The following is a 19,317-nucleotide window of genomic DNA, read 5'->3' as shown; positions in this document are numbered from 1 at the left end:
CTGCATCTTTGGAAAAATCCACTGAAATTATCCCATCAGCAACACAGCCCTGCCTCACCTGTCCAGGGAATGTATTCTGGTTCTTGCTCAGTCTCTTCTTGGAACTTGTAAAATGAGCTTTTATTGTGTCGGTGGTGGACAGCCGCATGCAACATATCCTGCACATCAATGAAAGAGAAACACTTTTATAAAGACATGGAATCTGAGGCTTTGTAAATAAACAGAGCACAAAAACAAGGAAGTTAGAGTGAACTCTTAAAGACAGTGGTTAGGTCTCAACTGGAGAATCATGTCTCATTCTAGGCACCACATTTTAGGAACAATGCAAAGGTGTTATAAAGGGTATAGGAAATGCTTACAAGATTAGTATAAGGAATGAGTGACTCAGTTACTTTAATACGTAAGAGAAACTGCAGCTGTTCTCCTGAAAAGGCAGAGAGATTTGATTGAGGTGTTGAAAATCTTGAACCGTCTGGACTAGTAGCTCAATGAATCAGTTAAATCATACGTACAATCCCCATTGGGCTAACGGCCTTTTCAGACAAGGAAGTGGGCAAACTGTTTTATATAGAGTAATAAAGACATAGAGATGTACAGCATGGAAACAGACCCTTCGGTCTAACCCGATCATGACGATCAGATATCCCAACCCAAGTTAGTCCCACGTGCCAGCACCCGGCCCATATCCTTTCAAATCCTTCCTATTCATATACCCATCTTAAAATGTTGCAGTTGTACTAGCCTCCACCACTTCCTCTGGCAGCTCATTCTATACAAGTATTACCACCGCCTGTGTGAAAAAGTCCTGTAGGTCTCATACCTTTCCCCTCTCACCCTAAACCTATGTCCTTTAGTTCTGGACTCCCTGACCCCAAGGAAAAGACTTTGCCTATTTACCCTAGCCATGCCCCTCAATTTTGTAAACCTCTATAAGGTCACCCCTCAGCCTCTGACACTTCAGGGAAAACAGCCCCAACCTATGGCACAGTGGTTAGCACTGCTGCCTCACAGCGCCAGGGACCTGGGTTCAATTCCCGCCTCAGGCAACTGACTGTGTGGAGTTTGCACGTTCTCCCCGTGTCTGCGTGGGTTTCCTCCGGGTGCTCCGGTTTCCTCCCACAGTCCAAAGATGTGCGGGTCAGGTGAATTGGCCATGCGAAATTGGCCGTAGTGTTAGGTAAGGGGTATATGTTGGGGTATGGGTGGGTTGCGCTTCGGCGGGTCGGTGTGGACTTGTTGGGCCGAAGGGCCTGTTTCCACACTAAGTAATCTAATCTATTGAGCCTCTCCCTATAGCTCAAATCCTCCAACCTTGGCAACATCCTTGTAAATCTTTTCTGAACCCTTTCAGGTTTCACAACACCTTTCCAATAGGAAGGAGGAGACCAGAATTGCACGCAATATTCCAACAGTGGCCTAACCAATGTCCTGTACAGCCACAACATGACCTCCCAACTCCTGTACTCAATACTCTGACCAATAAAGGAAAGCATACCAAACGCCTTCTTCACTATCCTATCTACCTGTGACTCCACTTTCAAGGAGCTATGAAGCTGCAGTCCAAGGTCTCTTTGTTCAGCAACACTCCCTAGGACCTTACCATTAATTGTATAAGTCCTGCTAAAATTGGCTTTCCCTAAATGCAGCACCTCGCATTTATCTGAATTAAACTCCATCTGCTACTTCTCAGCCCATTGGCCCATCTGATCCAGATCCTGATATAAATCGGAGGTAACCCTCTTCGCTGTCCACTACACCTCCAATTTTGGTGTCATCTGTAAACTTACTAACTGTACCTCTTATGCTCGCATCCAAATCATTTATGTAAATAACAAAAAGTAGAGGACCCAGCACCGATCCTTGTGGCACGCCACTGGTCACAGGCCTCCAGTCTGAAAAACAACCCTCCATCATCACCCTCTGCTATCTTTGAGCCAGTTCTGTGTCCAGATGACTAGTTCTCCCTGTATTCCATGAGATCCACCCTTGCTAATCAGTCTCCCATGGGGAACCTTGTCAAATGCCTGACTGAAGGCCATATACATCACATCTACTGCTCTGCCCTCATCAATCCTCTTTGCTACTTCCTCAAAAAACTCAATCAAGTTTGAGAGATAATTTCCCACGCACAAAGCCATGTTAACTATCCCAAATTAGTTCTTGCTTTTCCAAATACATGTACGTCCTCTCCCTCAGGATTCCCTCCAACAACGTGCCCATCACCATCATCAGGCTCACCGGTCTAGCGGTCTATAGTTCCCTGGCTTGTCATTACCACCCTTCTTAAACAGTGGCACTACGTTAGCCAATCTCCAATCTTCCGGCACCTCACCTGTGACTATCGATGATACAAATATCTCAGCAAGAGGCCCAGCAACCACTTCTCTAGCTTCCCACAGACTTCTCGGGTACACCTGATCAGGTCCTGGGGATTTATCCACCTTTTACCGTTTCAAGACATCCAGCACTTCCTCCTCTGTAATCTGGACATTTTGCAAGATGTCACCATCTATTTCCCTACAGTCTATATCTTCTATATTCTTTTCCACAGTAAATACTGATGCAAGATACTCATTTAGTATCACCCCCATTTTTTGCGGCTCCACACAAAGGCTGCTTTGCTGACCTTTGAGGGGCCCTATTCTCTCCCTAGTTATCCTTTTGTCCTTAATGTATTTGTAAAAACTCTTTGGATTCTCCTTAATTCTATTTGCCAAAGCTATCTCCTGTCCCTTTTTTACCCTCCTGATTTCCCACTTAAGTATACTCCTATGTCCTTTATACTCTAAGGATTCACTCGATCTATCCTGTCTATACCTTACATATGCTTCTTTTTCTTAACTAAACCCTCAATGTCTTCAGTCATCCAACATTCCCTATACCTACCAACCTTTCCTTTCACCTTAACAGGAATATACTTTCTCTGGATTCTCATCATCTCATTTCTAAGGGCTTCCATCTTCCAGCCATCCCTTTACCTGCAAACATCTGCCTCCAATCAGCTTTTGAAAGTTTTGCCTAAAACCGTCAAAATTGGCTTTTCTTTAATTTAGAACTTCAACTTTTAGATCTGATTTACCCTTTTCCATCATTATTTTAAATCTAATAGAATTATGGTCTCTGGCCCCAAAGTGCTCCCCCATTGACATCTCAGTCACCTGCCCTGCCTTATTTCCTAAGAGTAGGTCAAGTTTTGCACCTTCTCTAGTAGGTACATTCACATACTGAATCAGGAAACTTTCTTGTACACACTTAAATTCCTCTCCATCTAAACCCTTGACACTATGGCAGTCCCAGTCTATGTTTGGAAAATTAAAATCCCCTACCATAACCACCCTATTATTCTTACTGATAGCTGAGATCTCCTTACAAGTCTGTTTCTCAATTTCCCTCTGTTTTCTTAATCTAACAGCTGGTTCTGTTAAAACTTCTGGTGGCTGGTAGGCCACAGTATAAACAAAGCATTGCTGAACAGACCAGAACAGGAACTCAAGATGCCAATTAGATTTGGACTGGTGGAAATGAGGGCATTTTTGAATAGAATCGCATTTTAAGAGAACTCCAAGTCAAACAGGTAAACACACTGTCCAATATTGCCTCCATGAACATGCGCCTGGGTTATGATTCAAAGGATACCATCATCTCTGTACCTGAGAGAGGTACTTTCCCTACACCACTGGGACTGTCCTAATAACAGTAGAACCATTGATAGTTATGGTGGTGCGACAGGAGTGCATAGAAGAGGGATCCTAATCAGTGAAGTGAACTTTCACTTACTAGGTTTAAGATGCAGGTTACAGATTAAAAATAGAATATGACCTTCAGGAGAAGAGAGGAGCAACAGAAGCTAAAACCAAAATTTTAAATTAGCTATCCACTTTCTCCTAGCCAGCTGACAGCTTGTGCTACAGGGTCAGAAGCCAACTTGCTCTACACTTCTGAATGGGTCACACTGGAACAGAATGCCAAGGTGGAGACAGAAACAGTATGACACTTTCTATTACAACACAGGGTAAACCCTCCTTCTTAATTTAAAATCAGCAACACAAAATATTTATCCCATGCAGTAATCTGTAAACATTTGAGGAGCCAAGGACTATTTAAAGTAAGATTAACAACTCTATTTCTTAAAGTATAACAGAGAATAATTAACTAACCACTATTTAACATTTCTTTCACTAACCTATCTTTTACCTTCCCTTCTATAATACTAGTCTGATAAAACTCCCAATTAAGATTTACAAAACAACATTTCTCATCTCAAAACCCAGCTGTAGGTTCTTGTCTTTGGACCTTCTTTTCTCCTTGTTAGGAATTTCTGCGTCATAGGTTACTAATCGAAAAGGTACCTTTTTAAGAAACCTATTTTTCAGGCAGTCTGTTTACATGCTGGGCTTGTCAGTTCTCCTCTCAGCTGTTCAATTTCCCCCCAGTCTTATACCCCAGAGCATTGGATTTTGTCATTGGCTTTCAAGATTGTCAATATACTCAATTCAAACTTGATTGGAAATTTTTTAAAATTGGGGCATAATTTAAACTGATTGGCCAAATTCAAATTTGTTTTAGTCTCCAGGCAACGAACTACTCAAGTTGTTCAACTCAATGTTAAATACATTATTCCCTTATTGAGAACACTTGGTGCTGTGTCCAGTAGTTCTGCTGCTTTTAACCTTCTTAAAAGGTACACCCACATCTTCATAACACTTCCACATAAAAAAAGGTTCAGAGGGAAAGGGGCCCAATTTAGTTTAGTAAACCTGAACAAATTGGGCTGAGGGCCTGCTACTTGTCCTGTATGATTCTATGACTCTATTAGATGATGCACAAGGGCCCCAATATCAACATAAACTCAACTTGGCCTCAACTTCAGGCCAACTCTCTTTTCTTCAATTGGTCCCTCCTTACTTTGTTTCCAAAGAAAATCAGACAAAATATTTCCTCACTGTTTAAACGACTGTATTAAATTCTTGATTCAAACCTGCAAATTTTCAGGATGCTTTACCTTCAAGATGTTGTTAATGCTAATAACCATCTGTGCCCATTCCAGAGAGTGTGGGTGGTTCTCCTCCAAAAATTGTTCTTCTTCTTCTAATAAACAGTCGAAAGCAGTATCAATCTGGGAGACCTGTCCAGAGAAGAGATGTAAATGTGGTGCCATAATGGATAACCAGAAGCTTCAGGCCAAACTATTTCAGGCAAACTATCAACCACGGAGCTTAATGACCTGCTTTAATATTGATTATAAAATTCAAGGGAGCAACTCTCTGACCACTTCCTTTTACACAGAGAAGGCAGACCGAGGAGAAACACTCCTGCAGTGCACGGTTTCAGATGTCACCAGGTACATCCAAACTTCCAAAACCACAAAATGCACCAGCCCAACAGCACAGCTAAGATAAGCAATTCACCATCTGTCAACAGTGCACACTCCAATCCTACTAGTAAATTAATAAACTATAAACCGTCGTTGCTACGATTTAAATCAGGGATGGTTGAAATGAATGGAACTTATATTCACAGGCTCGGAAGATAAAGCACAGGCCGCCTGAGAGAAAAATAAAACAGAGAGGAACATATCTGACCAACAGTAAAATCAAAAGACAGATCCCTCTTTCTGTACACAAAAAAAAAAGAGGCATCCAGAAGACAGCCTTGTGGGTTTGGGTCCGAAGGCAGCATAAACCTTCAGGAATACAGAAGGGAGAAATTCAAAACCAATGGGATAGAACAATAATAATATTTCAGAAAGAATATATACAAATAGCAAAAAAATCATTACTTCATTGGTTAATAAAGGGCACAGCATGGTTGGTGGATTTAGAGCTGTTAGTGGGGTTTTCCATCACTTAGGCAGTGATTTTAAAAAAAGTGTAAACTTCAAGAATAAGAAAAGGTCCAACAAATTTACAAAAATTGACGAAATCTCAGATAACTGAGGAAGACAAGTCCTGCTTTGGCTTACAGTGTTTATCATAAATCATCAATTGGTAGTATAGGAATACCATCTTATAATCATCAGGACAAATCTGAAAATGCCAAATTTCAAAACGAGCAATAACTTGTACTGCAGGAGATAAAGGTGCTGAGTTAGTACCATAGTGCATTCTCCATGTCAAAACCTTAATCAGAAGTGACTTACAAACCAATCAGCAACCTTTTCTTATGTACAGCGAACCATTTATTAATTGGCACTTAACCGGTGACCAGGAGTGTGCTAGTTGATCAAAAATAAGATCCACACCCACTAGGTAATAGAAAATACAGGGGGTATACACATCATTGTTATTTATAGCATAAATCACTTCAATAATAATGCAACTTTGCTTTCAATAAAATTTTTCGGCAAAGAGCATTCTCACTCGCACCCTCAACTGAATATTCAGACATCGCAGTAGATTGCAATTTTTTTTTGAGGAAATTAATTTAATCAACTGTTGATTTTTTGTGCAGCCATTCGATTAAACAAGTATATTAACAGAGAGGTAAAAACATTTGTAAAAACTAGAATAATTGGACAGAACAATGTAATACACTTTGCAGTATTTCAGGGAAATAATTTTTGCCAGTTCATAAGGTGCCACTTAAGAGAGTTTGGTGTACGGGTAAATTGTCGTCTGAAAGATAGCTTTCTTGTATCTGTCCTGATGACAGTAAGATGAATAGCTGCAAGAGCACGTCTCTATTTTCAATAATACAAAAGTCTGTATAATGCTTAAGAACTTTAGCCTCCCAAACTTGCTAATTCATATTTTAAAGAAAATAGACAAATTCACTCTTACAAATATCAATGTATTGTTTTCCTCATGGGTGTTAATCATCCCAGTGAAATAACTCATATCCTCTCAACACTGCAACTTAAACGGAGTGTAAAACTCATACCTCCCGGAAGAAAATATCAGCTGGGGTCAGATTCTGAGGAATGCCCTCATTTCTTTTACTCAGAGCACGGTTAATCGCAGCATTTACAACTTCAGGAAACTTGGTGTGGTGATTCTTCAGAACAATGGCAGCAGAAAGTTTCTCAGCATGTTCACACAGCAAGAGGCGGGTAGCCATAGGGATCCCACGCACCAGAACAGTCTCAAGTCGACTTAGTAATTCCACCTAGATTTAAAAAAAATTAACGTTTGTTGCTAAATAACATTAGCATAACAGTCATTTGTTAACAAAAGTATCACAGTAAAAAGAACTCAGCCCATCATACCTCTGCTAATACCAGCTTTTTTCCAATTGATACTAATTAAGTGCATATCATAATCCCCACATCATTTTATATGCTTGTCTTCACTTATCCAATTCTTGATTAAATTATACATCAGTCTCTATCACAATAACTTCTTGTAGTAAATCATTTTTTTAATAAAATGGCTATCGGAACATGCGTTTCTTGCTTTCCTTTTTACTGGGGATTAGTAGTGGATATCACGAAGGGAGAGAAGCCAGTGTTAGACACGATCAGTGGAAGAAGTTTGTTTTGTTTTCAACTTCAAACTTGTGCAAAATACGGCCAAGGTCTGGTGGGTATTTGTCACTGATGTTCTACACAAAAAAAAGTGTCAAACCTGGCAGGTGAATTCAGGTGGTATGATTCTGAAACCTATTTAATAAGACCATGGCTCAGTGAAGACACCAAAGACATATCAAAGAAGAGGGATGCACAATTCCTGATCTACACTCTTCCACAACTACCAACAGATCAGGTAATTTGCTTTATGCTTGAGATTTTGTTACGCAGACATCCGGTTTGCATTTCTTCATGTAACGGTGGCTGGATTTCAAAGTAATTAATAACTGTGAAAAGTCATAGGGCACTTGAACACTCAAAAGTTCTTCTTTATTTGATTTAAAACTCACATCCCGAAGAAACTCCATCAGACAGTAATGGGCTTTCATCTTATCTTCCAGCTGGTGAAGCAGCAGCAGGGAAGTGTTGCTAAAGCTACTTAGATCTGTGAAGAGGACACAACATTCATACAGCTCATCAACTACATTTCTGTAATACACTGAGACAATGCGATTTTACAGAAAATCTGTAGCTCACTTTGTTGATAAGGTTGTAAGTTTGCTCCCTGAGATGGTAGATTTGTTCTCATACGTTTCATCACCATTCTAGGTAACATCATTATCCAAAAATGAAGCTGCATTAGAACATTACGAGCCACAACACACCGCAGCACCCAAGAACTATGAGAAGCCAAGGAAACACACATAAACAACACATTCAGGAACAACTGATAAACACAGTCTGCCGATTCCTACTCAGACTTAAACAAGACGACACAACACGTCCAGAGATTCTAGTCACCGTGCCATATATTAAGGACATCTCAGATGACAACTAGGCTACTCCAGCCCCTAGGCATCATGAAAATCCATAAACCTACCATCACACTGAAACAGCTCTGCACCAACAACCACCAAACGAACATCATGTACCAAATACCCTGCAAGAACTGCAACTAACATTACTTTGGACAAACAGGCAGGAAACTAGCCACTAGGATACGTTAGCACCAACTAACCATCAAAAGACATGATCAACTATCAATAGTATCCATACATGCAGACAAAAAGGGACACCAGTCTGACTGGGACAATACATCCATCCTGGGACAGGCTAAACAAAGACATGCACGAGAATTCCTAGATGCCTGATATTCAAACATATCAATTTGGACCACATTTACCAACCTCTCAGAAAAAGAACCAGAAGTGACAACACTCACCACAACAGACAGACATATAAATAGCAAGCGGGACAGAACACCAGTGCTTTATTGGAGGCTCACTGATGTTAATTACCATGAACAAACGTCTGAGAACAAATTTACTAGCTCAGCGTGCAAACTTACAACCTGACACCACAACAATCATCTCAAAGTTTACCATTACCTATAATTAATTACATTATGGTCATAGTTTAAAAGATCTCTTCCATATACAGCACCCAATCCTATCCCAAATACATTTAAGATTAAAATGTTTGTCAAGTCAAATGACTGGAATTGGTCACATTTGTTTTCATTGGCTGAAACTGTCAATTCCACACATCAGTTGAAAATGTGTTGCTGGTTAAAGCACAGCAGGTCAGGCAGCATCAAAGGAATAGGAAATTCGACGTTTCGGGTATAAGCCCTTCATCTTCCTGATGAAGGGCTTATACCCGAAACGTCGAATTTCCTATTCCTTGGATGCTGCCTGACCTGCTGTGCTTTAACCAGCAACACATTTTCAACTGTGATCTCCAGCATCTGCAGACCTCATTTTTTACCCGACAATTCCACACATCAGTCATGAAGCACTGATGGTTTACAATGAACTTCCTACATCAACACTTAGAATAAAAGCCAAGAAAAAGTTGAAATAAAACGAAAGTTCTGGAGAAGCTCAGTAGATCTGACAGTTTCTGAGCGAGTCAAATATGACTTGTTCGCAAGGTACGGAAGAGCTGCCTTATCAATACACAAAATATTTAATTTGCAAAGATTAGTTACAACAGTGGGAAAATTTGCTTTTTGCCTTTGTAGTAGATATTTTCCATTCCTGTGTCCACAGGAAAATACTGGCTAGAAGTTCTGTTGCTGAATCAGGAAGATATGTTAACCAATTCAAACCCCATTAACACACATTTCATGCGAACTGAAATCACTTACAACAAAAATGGCAATCCTATCTACTTTACAAGAGATGTAGTTGTACACAGATAGACTGGTGCTTTGGCTTGTACTTTCTTTTGGGGGCGGGGTGCGTGTGTGTGGAGATTGAAGAATATTTTTGCATAATTTGGAAGTTTATCCAAGATTGTGACATGGTGCTAACAAAACTTCTCTCTTAGCTTCAGATTCTCAGGTAGAGGGGATCCAACACTGCTGGAGATCAGAAATATTCAAGGCTTCAACACCTTACCACAAGCTGATCACAAATGATAATATTCAGAGAGATCCAATGGGGTCAGTAATCAATTATCCTATTGGTGCAGCAAATATGAGCAGTTTATTAAGTGTGATCAAACAGCATCAGGAGCAGTACTGCAAGGGCAGGGGAAACAATGGGCAGGCCGGATTGTATCTTTTTTAAAAATCAATTTCTCACACTATATACAGTAGTCATTTCCACGTATCCAATAAACAGTACACTTCAAAGAACTTAGTGCTGCAGGTTTGCAATAAAATCTTACCACTTGGTACAGATTCAGCCCAGCGTGGGTCACATGCCGGATAGTCATTGATTAGATCGAGACTGATCTGTGCCACAGCCATATCCAGGTCAGAGTCTGGACCTGTGTCAAAGCTATCGGGGAAGATTTCCTCCAACATGTTCTGGGCACCAATGATATCCTTTCTGGAAGTTAAAACGATCAGAGAAACTCAAATTACACACAAAGATAGATGAACACTGATTTCACAGGCTTGATTCTTCTGCTTTTTAAGAGCCAACTCTGTATTTCACTGACAAAGTTTTCACAGGTGATCTACTGGAGTCTAAAAACTAAAAACCCAATAACAACATTTAAAAAAAAAATTAAGTACAGAAGAACAAGAGCCCATTCAGCCCATGAAGGCTGTTCCAGTATGTAAAGTACGGTTGAACCATCCCTCAACCCCATACTACCAGCCTTTCTAACTTCAAGAAAATTCATTGATTTGAACCACAGCCTGTCTGGTGAGTGTTCAATGTTTTCTTTATCCTGTTAAAAAAAACACTTTAGCAAAACACTTTAGCAATGGCCTAACTGTAATTTGAAGAAACTGAAACAGAAATTGCTGGAGAAATTGCAGGCCTGGCAGCGTCTCTGGCGAGAAAGCAGTGTTAACATTTGAGAGTCCAGTAACCATCCAGCTTTGATTTCTGTTTTTGTTTGACTCTGGCATCTGCAGTTCTTTGTTTCACTGTAATTTAATGACTAGCTTCCACCCTCTAGATTTGTTCATCTGAAGAAAGTTACTCTGAATCCACTCATTGAAACCCTTAAACAGTTTAAACTTTCAACCTTCTGAACTCCAAGGAAAACAGGACAATGTGTGCTTGCAGTTTGATATTCTTGGTGTCAGGAGCAGCATTCTGGCGACTCTGTCCTATGCATTCTACAGTCAGTCAATCAGAAAAAACCCACATGAAACACAGATTCCCATCATCCATTCGTACCTGCAGTACATCACAAAGGCAGTCTTCAACATTTTCGTTTTATCCTCCTGTGCCTCCATCTCTGCTCTTTCAAATGGTTGCCTGGCATCACTCTGAGAAAGAGACCCAATTTTAATCAAATCACCCATGAAACCACAGTAATTATCTGCAACAAATGCAAACAAGCATCAGTGCCTAGCAGATCAGTGTGTGGGATGTGCCTTGTGCACCCCAGAAGACAGCACTGTAATCAAAGTGCAATGGTCAAAAAAAAAAGCCATTGTGGAATTTTTATTTTCTGCATTTAAAATTAGTCATCTACAGTTTTACCCATTGTTAAAGTTTCTACCTTGCTATTGGGTTAATATCACTTCAGATTTCCAAAATGTTATTCTTGTAATTTGGGACAGACATATGTCACTCATTTCAGGAAGGATAAAATTGCACAAGAGAGAATGCTGAAGAGATTAACCGAGATGCTGACTGGGCTGGAGGGTTGGAGCAATGTGGAAACAATGACTAAGCTGGGGTTGTTTTCCTTGCAGCAATAAAAATTGAGAGGGGACCTTGATAGAAGAGTACAATATTGTGAAGGGCATACGTATTGCAGATAGGAAGGCATATTTTCCATTAGTATGGGTCAATAACAGGTAAACACTAAGGGGAAATTGAGGAAAGCCTTTTTAATAGATAGGGTTGACCTTACTGCCTGTAAAAGGTGGTCAAGTCAGAAACTGAGATGAATCATAGAGTCACAGAAATGTACAGCATGAAAGCAGACCCTTCTGTCCAATTCGTCCACGCCGACCAGATAGCCCAACCTAATCTAGTTCCACTTGCCAGCGCTTGGCACATAGCCCTCCAAACCCTTCCTATTCATATATCCATCCAGATGCCTTTTAAACACTCTCCCAGACCTTACCATTAAATGGAGAAGCCCTGCTCAGACTTGTTTTCCCAAAATGCAGCACCTCACATTTAGCTAAATTAAACTCCATCTGCCACTCAGCCCACTGGCCCATCTGATCAAGATCCTGTTGTAATCTGAGGTAACCTTCTTTGCTGTCCACTACACCTCCAATTTTGGTGTCATCTGCAAACGTACTAACTATACCCCTTATGCTCGCTGCCAAATCATTTATATAAATGACAATGGTTAAGTCTTTGAAATTACTTGTCACAGAAAGCAGTGGGGGCAAAGTCCTTGTTTATATTTAAGGTCTTGAAACATTTGAGCAATACTTATATATTCATTTGTGTTGCCATATTCACCAAAAGTATGGGCAAGAGTTGCAAAATGGGATTACTATAGTCAGATTTTTATTGACCATTGCAGACATAATGGGCTGAATGCCCCCCTTTGGTGTTGTAAATGTCTGAGAGCGATAACCACATATCACACTCCCTGGTGGCCATACTGCACATCATACACAAAATTGGCTCAGATGGCAATGGTGCAGTGGGCTCCATTATAAACAGGCCGAAGTTAGTCCAGAAAGGTTCTGAAACATCATGGAGAACACCTCATAGTCCCGCAGCTAAAGGCCATCAAGGTTAGTACAAAAGGAAGCTCAAACTCACTCTAACAGTGCACTTTGGCTTTGTAATGAATTTGTGAACAACACAAATTTTCTATTCAAAGACTTGAAAATCTACGAGAAATCATTTAAAGTTACTTCAGTCATTTTGGGAAAGAGCAGTTAATATTCATGCAACTAATCCACAATGAAGATGTATAAAGTCAAGATGGTAGGGCTCTTGTGGCTCAGTAGCAGTGTACCGAGGACACTTGGGTTGAAGTCCCACCTGATCCAGAGGTGTTTAATAACATCTCTGAACAGTTTGATTACAAAAAATACTTTAAAAAAAACCCTACAGAAACATGTGACACATGCAGCATAAAATATTCTCAACTCATCACTAATCCAACATTGGTGAGTGGCTTCAGTCTCTATCAAAAATGGGAGAATCTGATAGACCAATTGAGGTCAGATTAGGAATGAAGTCCCACAGCATGGATATCAGATCAACATGGTCACTGAGATTGGTGTAGAAAGCACCGCGTTTCCCCTCTTGGCCTACAAAAAGCTAACTGAATGGATTGTCAAGTCAGTCATGTTCCAGTTCAGTCAGTTCTGATTAAAATTCATTGATCTGAAACTTTAATTCTGTTTCTCTCTCTACAGATGCTATTTGATCTAAGTATATCTAGCATTCTCTGTTTTCATCTTGGATAATTCATCAGAGTTCATCCACAAAGAGAAGTAAACTTCAGCAGCACCACTACCTCAGATGCTGCTAAGGCTAGCGAATCTTCAATATTTTCAGGCAGCATTGACACACTTTCCTTGGGCCTTGCAACAACCAAACCACTGTTCCTGCAGAAGAGCACCGGCAATCCGGTAAAACTTCCAGCTCCCAGGATACCATCACCTGCAAGATTAGTAAGAACATTCAACAACCAGTGCAGAAACTGATACGTTATCAATATTTATTTATATGGCACCATTAATGTAATGAAATACCTCCTGGGACTTGTTACTAGACAAGATTTGACATCAAGCCATTTGAACAGATATTAGATCAGGTGATCCAAGGAATAAGCTTTAAGGAACAAGTGAGGTAGAGTGTTTCAGGAGGAAATTCCTGAGAAATAAGGGAGGTGCAGCAAATGGTACTTCCAGACACCAGTGTCTTGCCTTTCTAGTAATTACAGGTCACAATGAGATTCTGCAGTGCATCTTATAGATGTTACATAGCTGCTGTGCGTCAATGGTGGATAGAGAATGTTTGCAGCTGTGATGCTGAGCAAGCAGGCTGCTTTGTCTCAGACGGTGTCAAGCTTGTTGAGTGTTGTTCAAACTGCACTCATACAAGCAAAAGGAGTGCTTGTTCCATCACCTTTGACTTGTACTTCGTGATGTGGACAGACTTTGGAGAGTCAGGTGGTGAATTACTTGCTACAGAACTCCTAGCCTTTGATTGGATACTGTGGTTACATGATTAGTCCAGTTCAGTTTCTGGTCAATGGTAACCCACAGAACATTGATGATGGGGGAATTCAATGATAGTAATGGCAAGGGACAACAGTTACATTCTCTTGTAGGAAATGGTCATTGGATGACATTTGTATGGCATAACTGTAACTTGCCATCTCTAAACCCAAACATGGATATTGCCCAGGACTTGCTTCATATGAATATGGACTGTATGAATGACTGTATGTAGGAGCTGTCAAGAATGGTATGTTGTGCGGGCAGGGGGGGTGCCCATTGTTAAAGCATCTGAAGACGGTGGGCCTTGGACACACCCGAAGGAACTCCTGCAGAGATGACTGGCCTTTGACAAACACAATCATCATCCTGTACACCGGATACAACTCCAACCAATGAAGAGAGGTGTCCCCGATTCACATCAATTCCAGGTTTTTCTCAGGCTCCTTGATGCCACACTCAGTCAAACGTTGTCTTGATGTCAAAGGAGGCCACCTTCACCGCCCCTTTGTGTTTAATGTTTTGATAAATAGTAACAGTTTCTGGAATCAATATAAGTTAATCTTTTACTGGGTCATCCTATTCGAATTTTGTGCTGAACATTTAAAAATGTATCATTCATTGGATGAGGGTATTGCTAGCTCGGCCAGCATTTATTGCCCATTCCTAATTGTCCAGAGGCTTGTTAAGAGTTAAGAGGCTTGGGCGGCACGGTGGCATTTGGGTGGCACGGTGGCACAGTGGTTAGCACTGCTGCCTCACAGCGCCTGAGATCCGGGTTCAATTCCCGACTCAGGCGACTGACTGTGTGGAGTTTGCACGTTCTCCCCGTGTCTGCGTGGGTTTCCTCCGGGTGCTCTGGTTTCCTCCCACAGTCCAAAGATGTGCGGGTCAGGTGAATTGGCCAAGCTAAATTGCCCGTAGTGTTAGGTAAGGGGTAAATGTAGGGGTATGGGTAGGTTGCTCTTCGGTGGGTCGGTGTGGACTTGTTGGGCCGAAGGGCCTGTTTCCACACTGTAAGTAATCTAATCATATTGCTGTGGGTCTGGAGTGACATGTAGGCTAGACCGGGTGAGGATGGCAGTTTCCCTCCCTAAAGGACATGAGTAAACCAGATGGGTTTTTCTGACAATTAGCAATGGATTCATGGTCATCATTAGATTCTTCACTCCACATCCAAATCCATTACGTGGCTCTCTGAACTAACAATCTCGTGATAATACCATTAGGCTGTTGCCTGCCCTCAATTTCTGGTCATCACATTCTGATCTGTGCTCTTATGGAAAGATTTTGTGGCAGCAGCAATTTACAATATCAAGGACTTACCGAACAGCAACATGAAACAGAATGAGCAGCAGCCAAAGAGTAAAACTTCTCACATACAACAGTTACCTTAGTGAATCGGACATCCTACATCCACGATAGTTCCAAAGAACTTGTTCATTTATAACCACTGTGCCTGAAAATATTTAACAACCAGATGGCGATGAAAGCTTTGATGATTGTATACCTGGCATATTTAGGATAAGTTTCTCCTGGGGCAAACTGGCTCTTCCTGTACCTGTACAGCACGCAAATACCAAATCATATGTATAGAGATACGCAGCTGGGCTTGCAAAATCCGGAATCAAGAAGCGCTGGCACGGTAGCTCCTCTGTCTGAAATGGAGTTGTTAAAATTAATAACAGAAACAAACAGAGAAGGCTGCAGAAATTCACCAGGTTTGGCAGATTCTGTAGAGAGAGAAACAGAGTTAACGTCGAATCTGAAATGACTCTTCTTTGGAATTGTTTCAATTGGCAGAGTCAGTTACACAAAGAGGCTGACTAAAATTATGAAAATAGACTCAAACTTCCCATTGTTATAATCAGCATGACCGGTTTGAAAACTTTAACAATAGATTATCTGGGGAAAGACATGCAGTATCATTCTTACAAACACATATTCATATGCAGGCCGGCTTCATCAAATCATACAGTACAGAAAAGGCTCTTTGTTCCATTGAGTCTGCACAAACACAAGTATTCTAAATATGTACTAGTTCCATTTCCAGTACTTGGCCTTAAAGTTATGAGATTTCATGTGGTCATCCAAATACTCTGCAAAAAGCTCCTACCTCAACTACCCTCCTAGGCAATGCATTCAAGACTCCCACTGCCCTCTTGGTGAAAACCATTTTCCTCAAATCCCTTCTGAACCTTCTGCTTTTCATCTTAAAATTATACCCTTCTGCTACTGAACTTTCAACTGAGGGGAACTGCTGCATTTTGTCCTCCGTGTCAGTACAGCTTCACCTCATGCACTTTAATCAAGTCCCCTCTCAGCCTTCTCTGCTCCCAACAACCAGAGCTTACCCAGCCTCTCTCCACAGCCCTCCATATTTGCTGCATGTTCAGTGGCAGTGCGGCTCCTTTCTCCTCCGACACCTGACCTCTCCTCTCCCAACCCCTCAATTACAACAGTTTACATTGGTACCAGCTAGCACTCCCAGCTCATTACTGTTATACACTTCAACACCAGCCATTATTTGGAAACCAGTGCCGTGGATGCTACATATTGGAAGGTTGAACAATCAAACATTCAACTAGTAAGGTTTAATTATTTATGTGTCACATAAACTAAATTGCAAAGATACATCTTTAATATAAACTCTGAATTTAAAAAGAAAAGAACCAAATCAATATTAATAACTTGCATTTGTAACACTTAAATACATTCTCACTTCAAAGCAACGTATAGAGAATTGGGCAGCAACAATTGAGCCTTTCATTCCATTGATCTATTTAGGAATTTAACCTCCTCAGAATTTCTCTTCCTTTATTGTATTTAATATAATCCTACATTGAATTCTTTTCTCTGTCCCATACTTATCTGGCTTCACCTTAAATGCATTTATTCAAATCTCCTCAGCTGTACCTTGTGATACAAATTCCACAAAAAACCCCCCACAAAAGCAGATACTGTACCCAAGTTTTACCTGATATGGTGGACAATACTCAGTGACCTCCACTCTTATTTCATCAGAAATGTGACAGCCTTTATCTTGCAGGGTGGTTAAAATATAGTAGATTAAGCAGGGAGAATCTGCATGGCTCCAGGCTGCTGTCAAAATCACCAGACCCTCTCTGGAAGACAGACAGGCAACAAGTTTGTGAGAGGCACATTTTTATTTAGTAGGGGAATCAGGGGTTACAGGAAAAAGGCAGCAAAGTGGAGTTGAGGATGGTCAGATCTGCCACTCAATGAAATTATGGCTGAGAAATCTCAATGGGCTGAACGGCCTATGATTCTGTATCTTATGATAGAATTTAAAATAGTAATCCTTTAAAAGAATGGTATAAAACAACTTAGCTGCAAAAGTATTCCAACTAAAGTCAAGGCTTTGGTTATAGAGCATCTTCAACACCCCAAGGAGGGCAGCTACATGGACAGTGCAACCCAGAAGTATGAGTGCGTGTATTCCCGAGCACTCTCCGCTCCTTTGACAAGCAGAGGCAGGCAGAGAACAAGTGGGAGTAAATCTACACTCCAAACCAGGATGAGATGAACATATGGTGCCGATTTAAGAATTCAGTTAAGACAGAGATTCTGATATACTTTTGGGACATCATCAGAACAAGCGCAAAATAGCTAATCATTTCTTGCTGACTTTATGGCAGCCTATGACTTGTGACTGACTAAAATGGGGACGGTTTGTTCAGGAAGACACTGAACATTTTAAGACACGTCATTGGGAGCATGCAGAAGTGAAGCTGAGGTGTCAGAGAAAGCGTACAATCCTCCTAATCAATCATCTACCTGACCCTTCGAGAACCACCAGCTCCACATGTGTCAGAGATGGCAGACTAGACATTGGATTGATCAGAATTTCAGAATCCATCTTACCAGTGTGGAAACAAGATCCCAGGGACTGCCTAACAAATATCAGGGTTGAATTATGGCATTATTAGAGGATTTTTAAAATGACATTAAGATAAGAACCCCATCACACAGTTCAATGATCTAAATGGGATTGGCAACATTTTCACCAGATAGATCAGGTTGCATTTCGCCTTCGGTGATACCATGCATTTAGCACTTACCATCATTCCCTCATCCATGTCAACACAAATTTCCCAGCTCTTTACAACCTTCCTCTCTAATCATCTTGCTGTATGAAACTTTCAACTCATGCACCAAGTACACAGAAATGGTGGTGTTTTGGAACCAAGGTAAAGGGGATTTGTTTCAGTGTTGCTGCCTTTACTGAATAATCCTAACTCTCCCTCAATCATTAACCACTTTCACAATACCCCTCCTCCCACACTGCAAAAGTCTTTCTCACTGATCTGGTACTGACATCACCTTGAGCTTCTTAACTCTGGTCCCCAATGGACACTTCAAAACCCTGTGTCCACTGATCAATCTTTTAAAGCCACCATCTTGTGACCTTCTCTCAAATCTTAAACTACACACCCATCTAACCTTTCACTCCTGGTTTGAAACCTTATAAATAAGCATCCAAAATACAAGGAGAACAGTTAAATTTATTGGCTGGTTGAACTAGTTATGCAGCTAGATCTGATGTCAGTTATGACCAAAACTGGAGCTGTAGTGGACAGTGAAGAGGGTTACCTCAGATTACAACAGGATCTGGGTCAGATGGGCCAATGGGCTGAGAAGTGGCAGATGGAGTTTAATTCAGATAAATGCGAGGTGCTGCATTTTGGGAAAGCAAATCTTAGCAGGACTTATACACTTAATGGTAAGGTCCTAGGGAGTGTTGCTGAACAAAGAGACCTTGGAGTGCAGGTTCATAGCTGCTTGAAAGTGGAATCGCAGGTAGATAGGATAGTGAAGGCAGCGTTTGGTATGCTTTCCTTTATTGATGAGAGTATTGAGTACAGGAGTTGGGAGGTCATGTTGTGGCTGTACAGGACATTGGTTAGGCCACTGTTGGAATATTGTGTGCAATTCTGGTCTCCTTCCTATTGAAAAGATGTTGTGAAACTTGAAAGGGTTCAGAAAAGATTTACAAGGATGTTGCCAGCGTTGGAGGATTTGAGCTATAGGGAGAGGCTGAACAGACTGGGGCTGTTTTCCCTGGAGCTTCGGAGGCTGAGGGGTGACCTTATAGAGGTTTACAAAATTATGAGGGGCATGGATAGGATAAATGGACAAAGTCTTTTCCCTGGGGTCGGGTAGTCCAGAACTAGCGGGC

The 19,317-nt window shown here is 41.0% G+C and overlaps 1 protein-coding gene across 2 annotated transcripts in view; it reads right to left on the bottom strand.

Annotated features, from left to right (window-relative positions):
- The window catches only part of nup133 (nucleoporin 133), a 65,669-nt gene that overhangs the window by 12,794 nt on the left and 33,558 nt on the right, over window positions 1-19,317 (bottom strand). For both annotated transcript variants that reach the window (XM_060831885.1, XM_060831886.1), the window contains exons 9-17: window positions 17,095-17,242; window positions 15,628-15,775; window positions 13,412-13,557; window positions 11,146-11,237; window positions 10,178-10,341; window positions 7,855-7,949; window positions 6,880-7,104; window positions 5,003-5,125; window positions 59-158 (exon numbers count right to left, since the gene is read on the bottom strand). In XM_060831885.1, coding sequence (XP_060687868.1) covers window positions 59-158; window positions 5,003-5,125; window positions 6,880-7,104; window positions 7,855-7,949; window positions 10,178-10,341; window positions 11,146-11,237; window positions 13,412-13,557; window positions 15,628-15,775; window positions 17,095-17,242 — 1,241 coding nt within the window. The remainder of the gene's footprint in view (window positions 1-58; window positions 159-5,002; window positions 5,126-6,879; window positions 7,105-7,854; window positions 7,950-10,177; window positions 10,342-11,145; window positions 11,238-13,411; window positions 13,558-15,627; window positions 15,776-17,094; window positions 17,243-19,317) is intronic.

Source organism: Hemiscyllium ocellatum, chromosome 10, assembly GCF_020745735.1.
Source record: "Hemiscyllium ocellatum isolate sHemOce1 chromosome 10, sHemOce1.pat.X.cur, whole genome shotgun sequence".
NCBI lineage: Eukaryota > Metazoa > Chordata > Chondrichthyes > Orectolobiformes > Hemiscylliidae > Hemiscyllium > Hemiscyllium ocellatum.
Note: the sequence above shows the minus strand (reverse complement) of the source record. Positions and strands in the feature narration are given on the sequence as shown.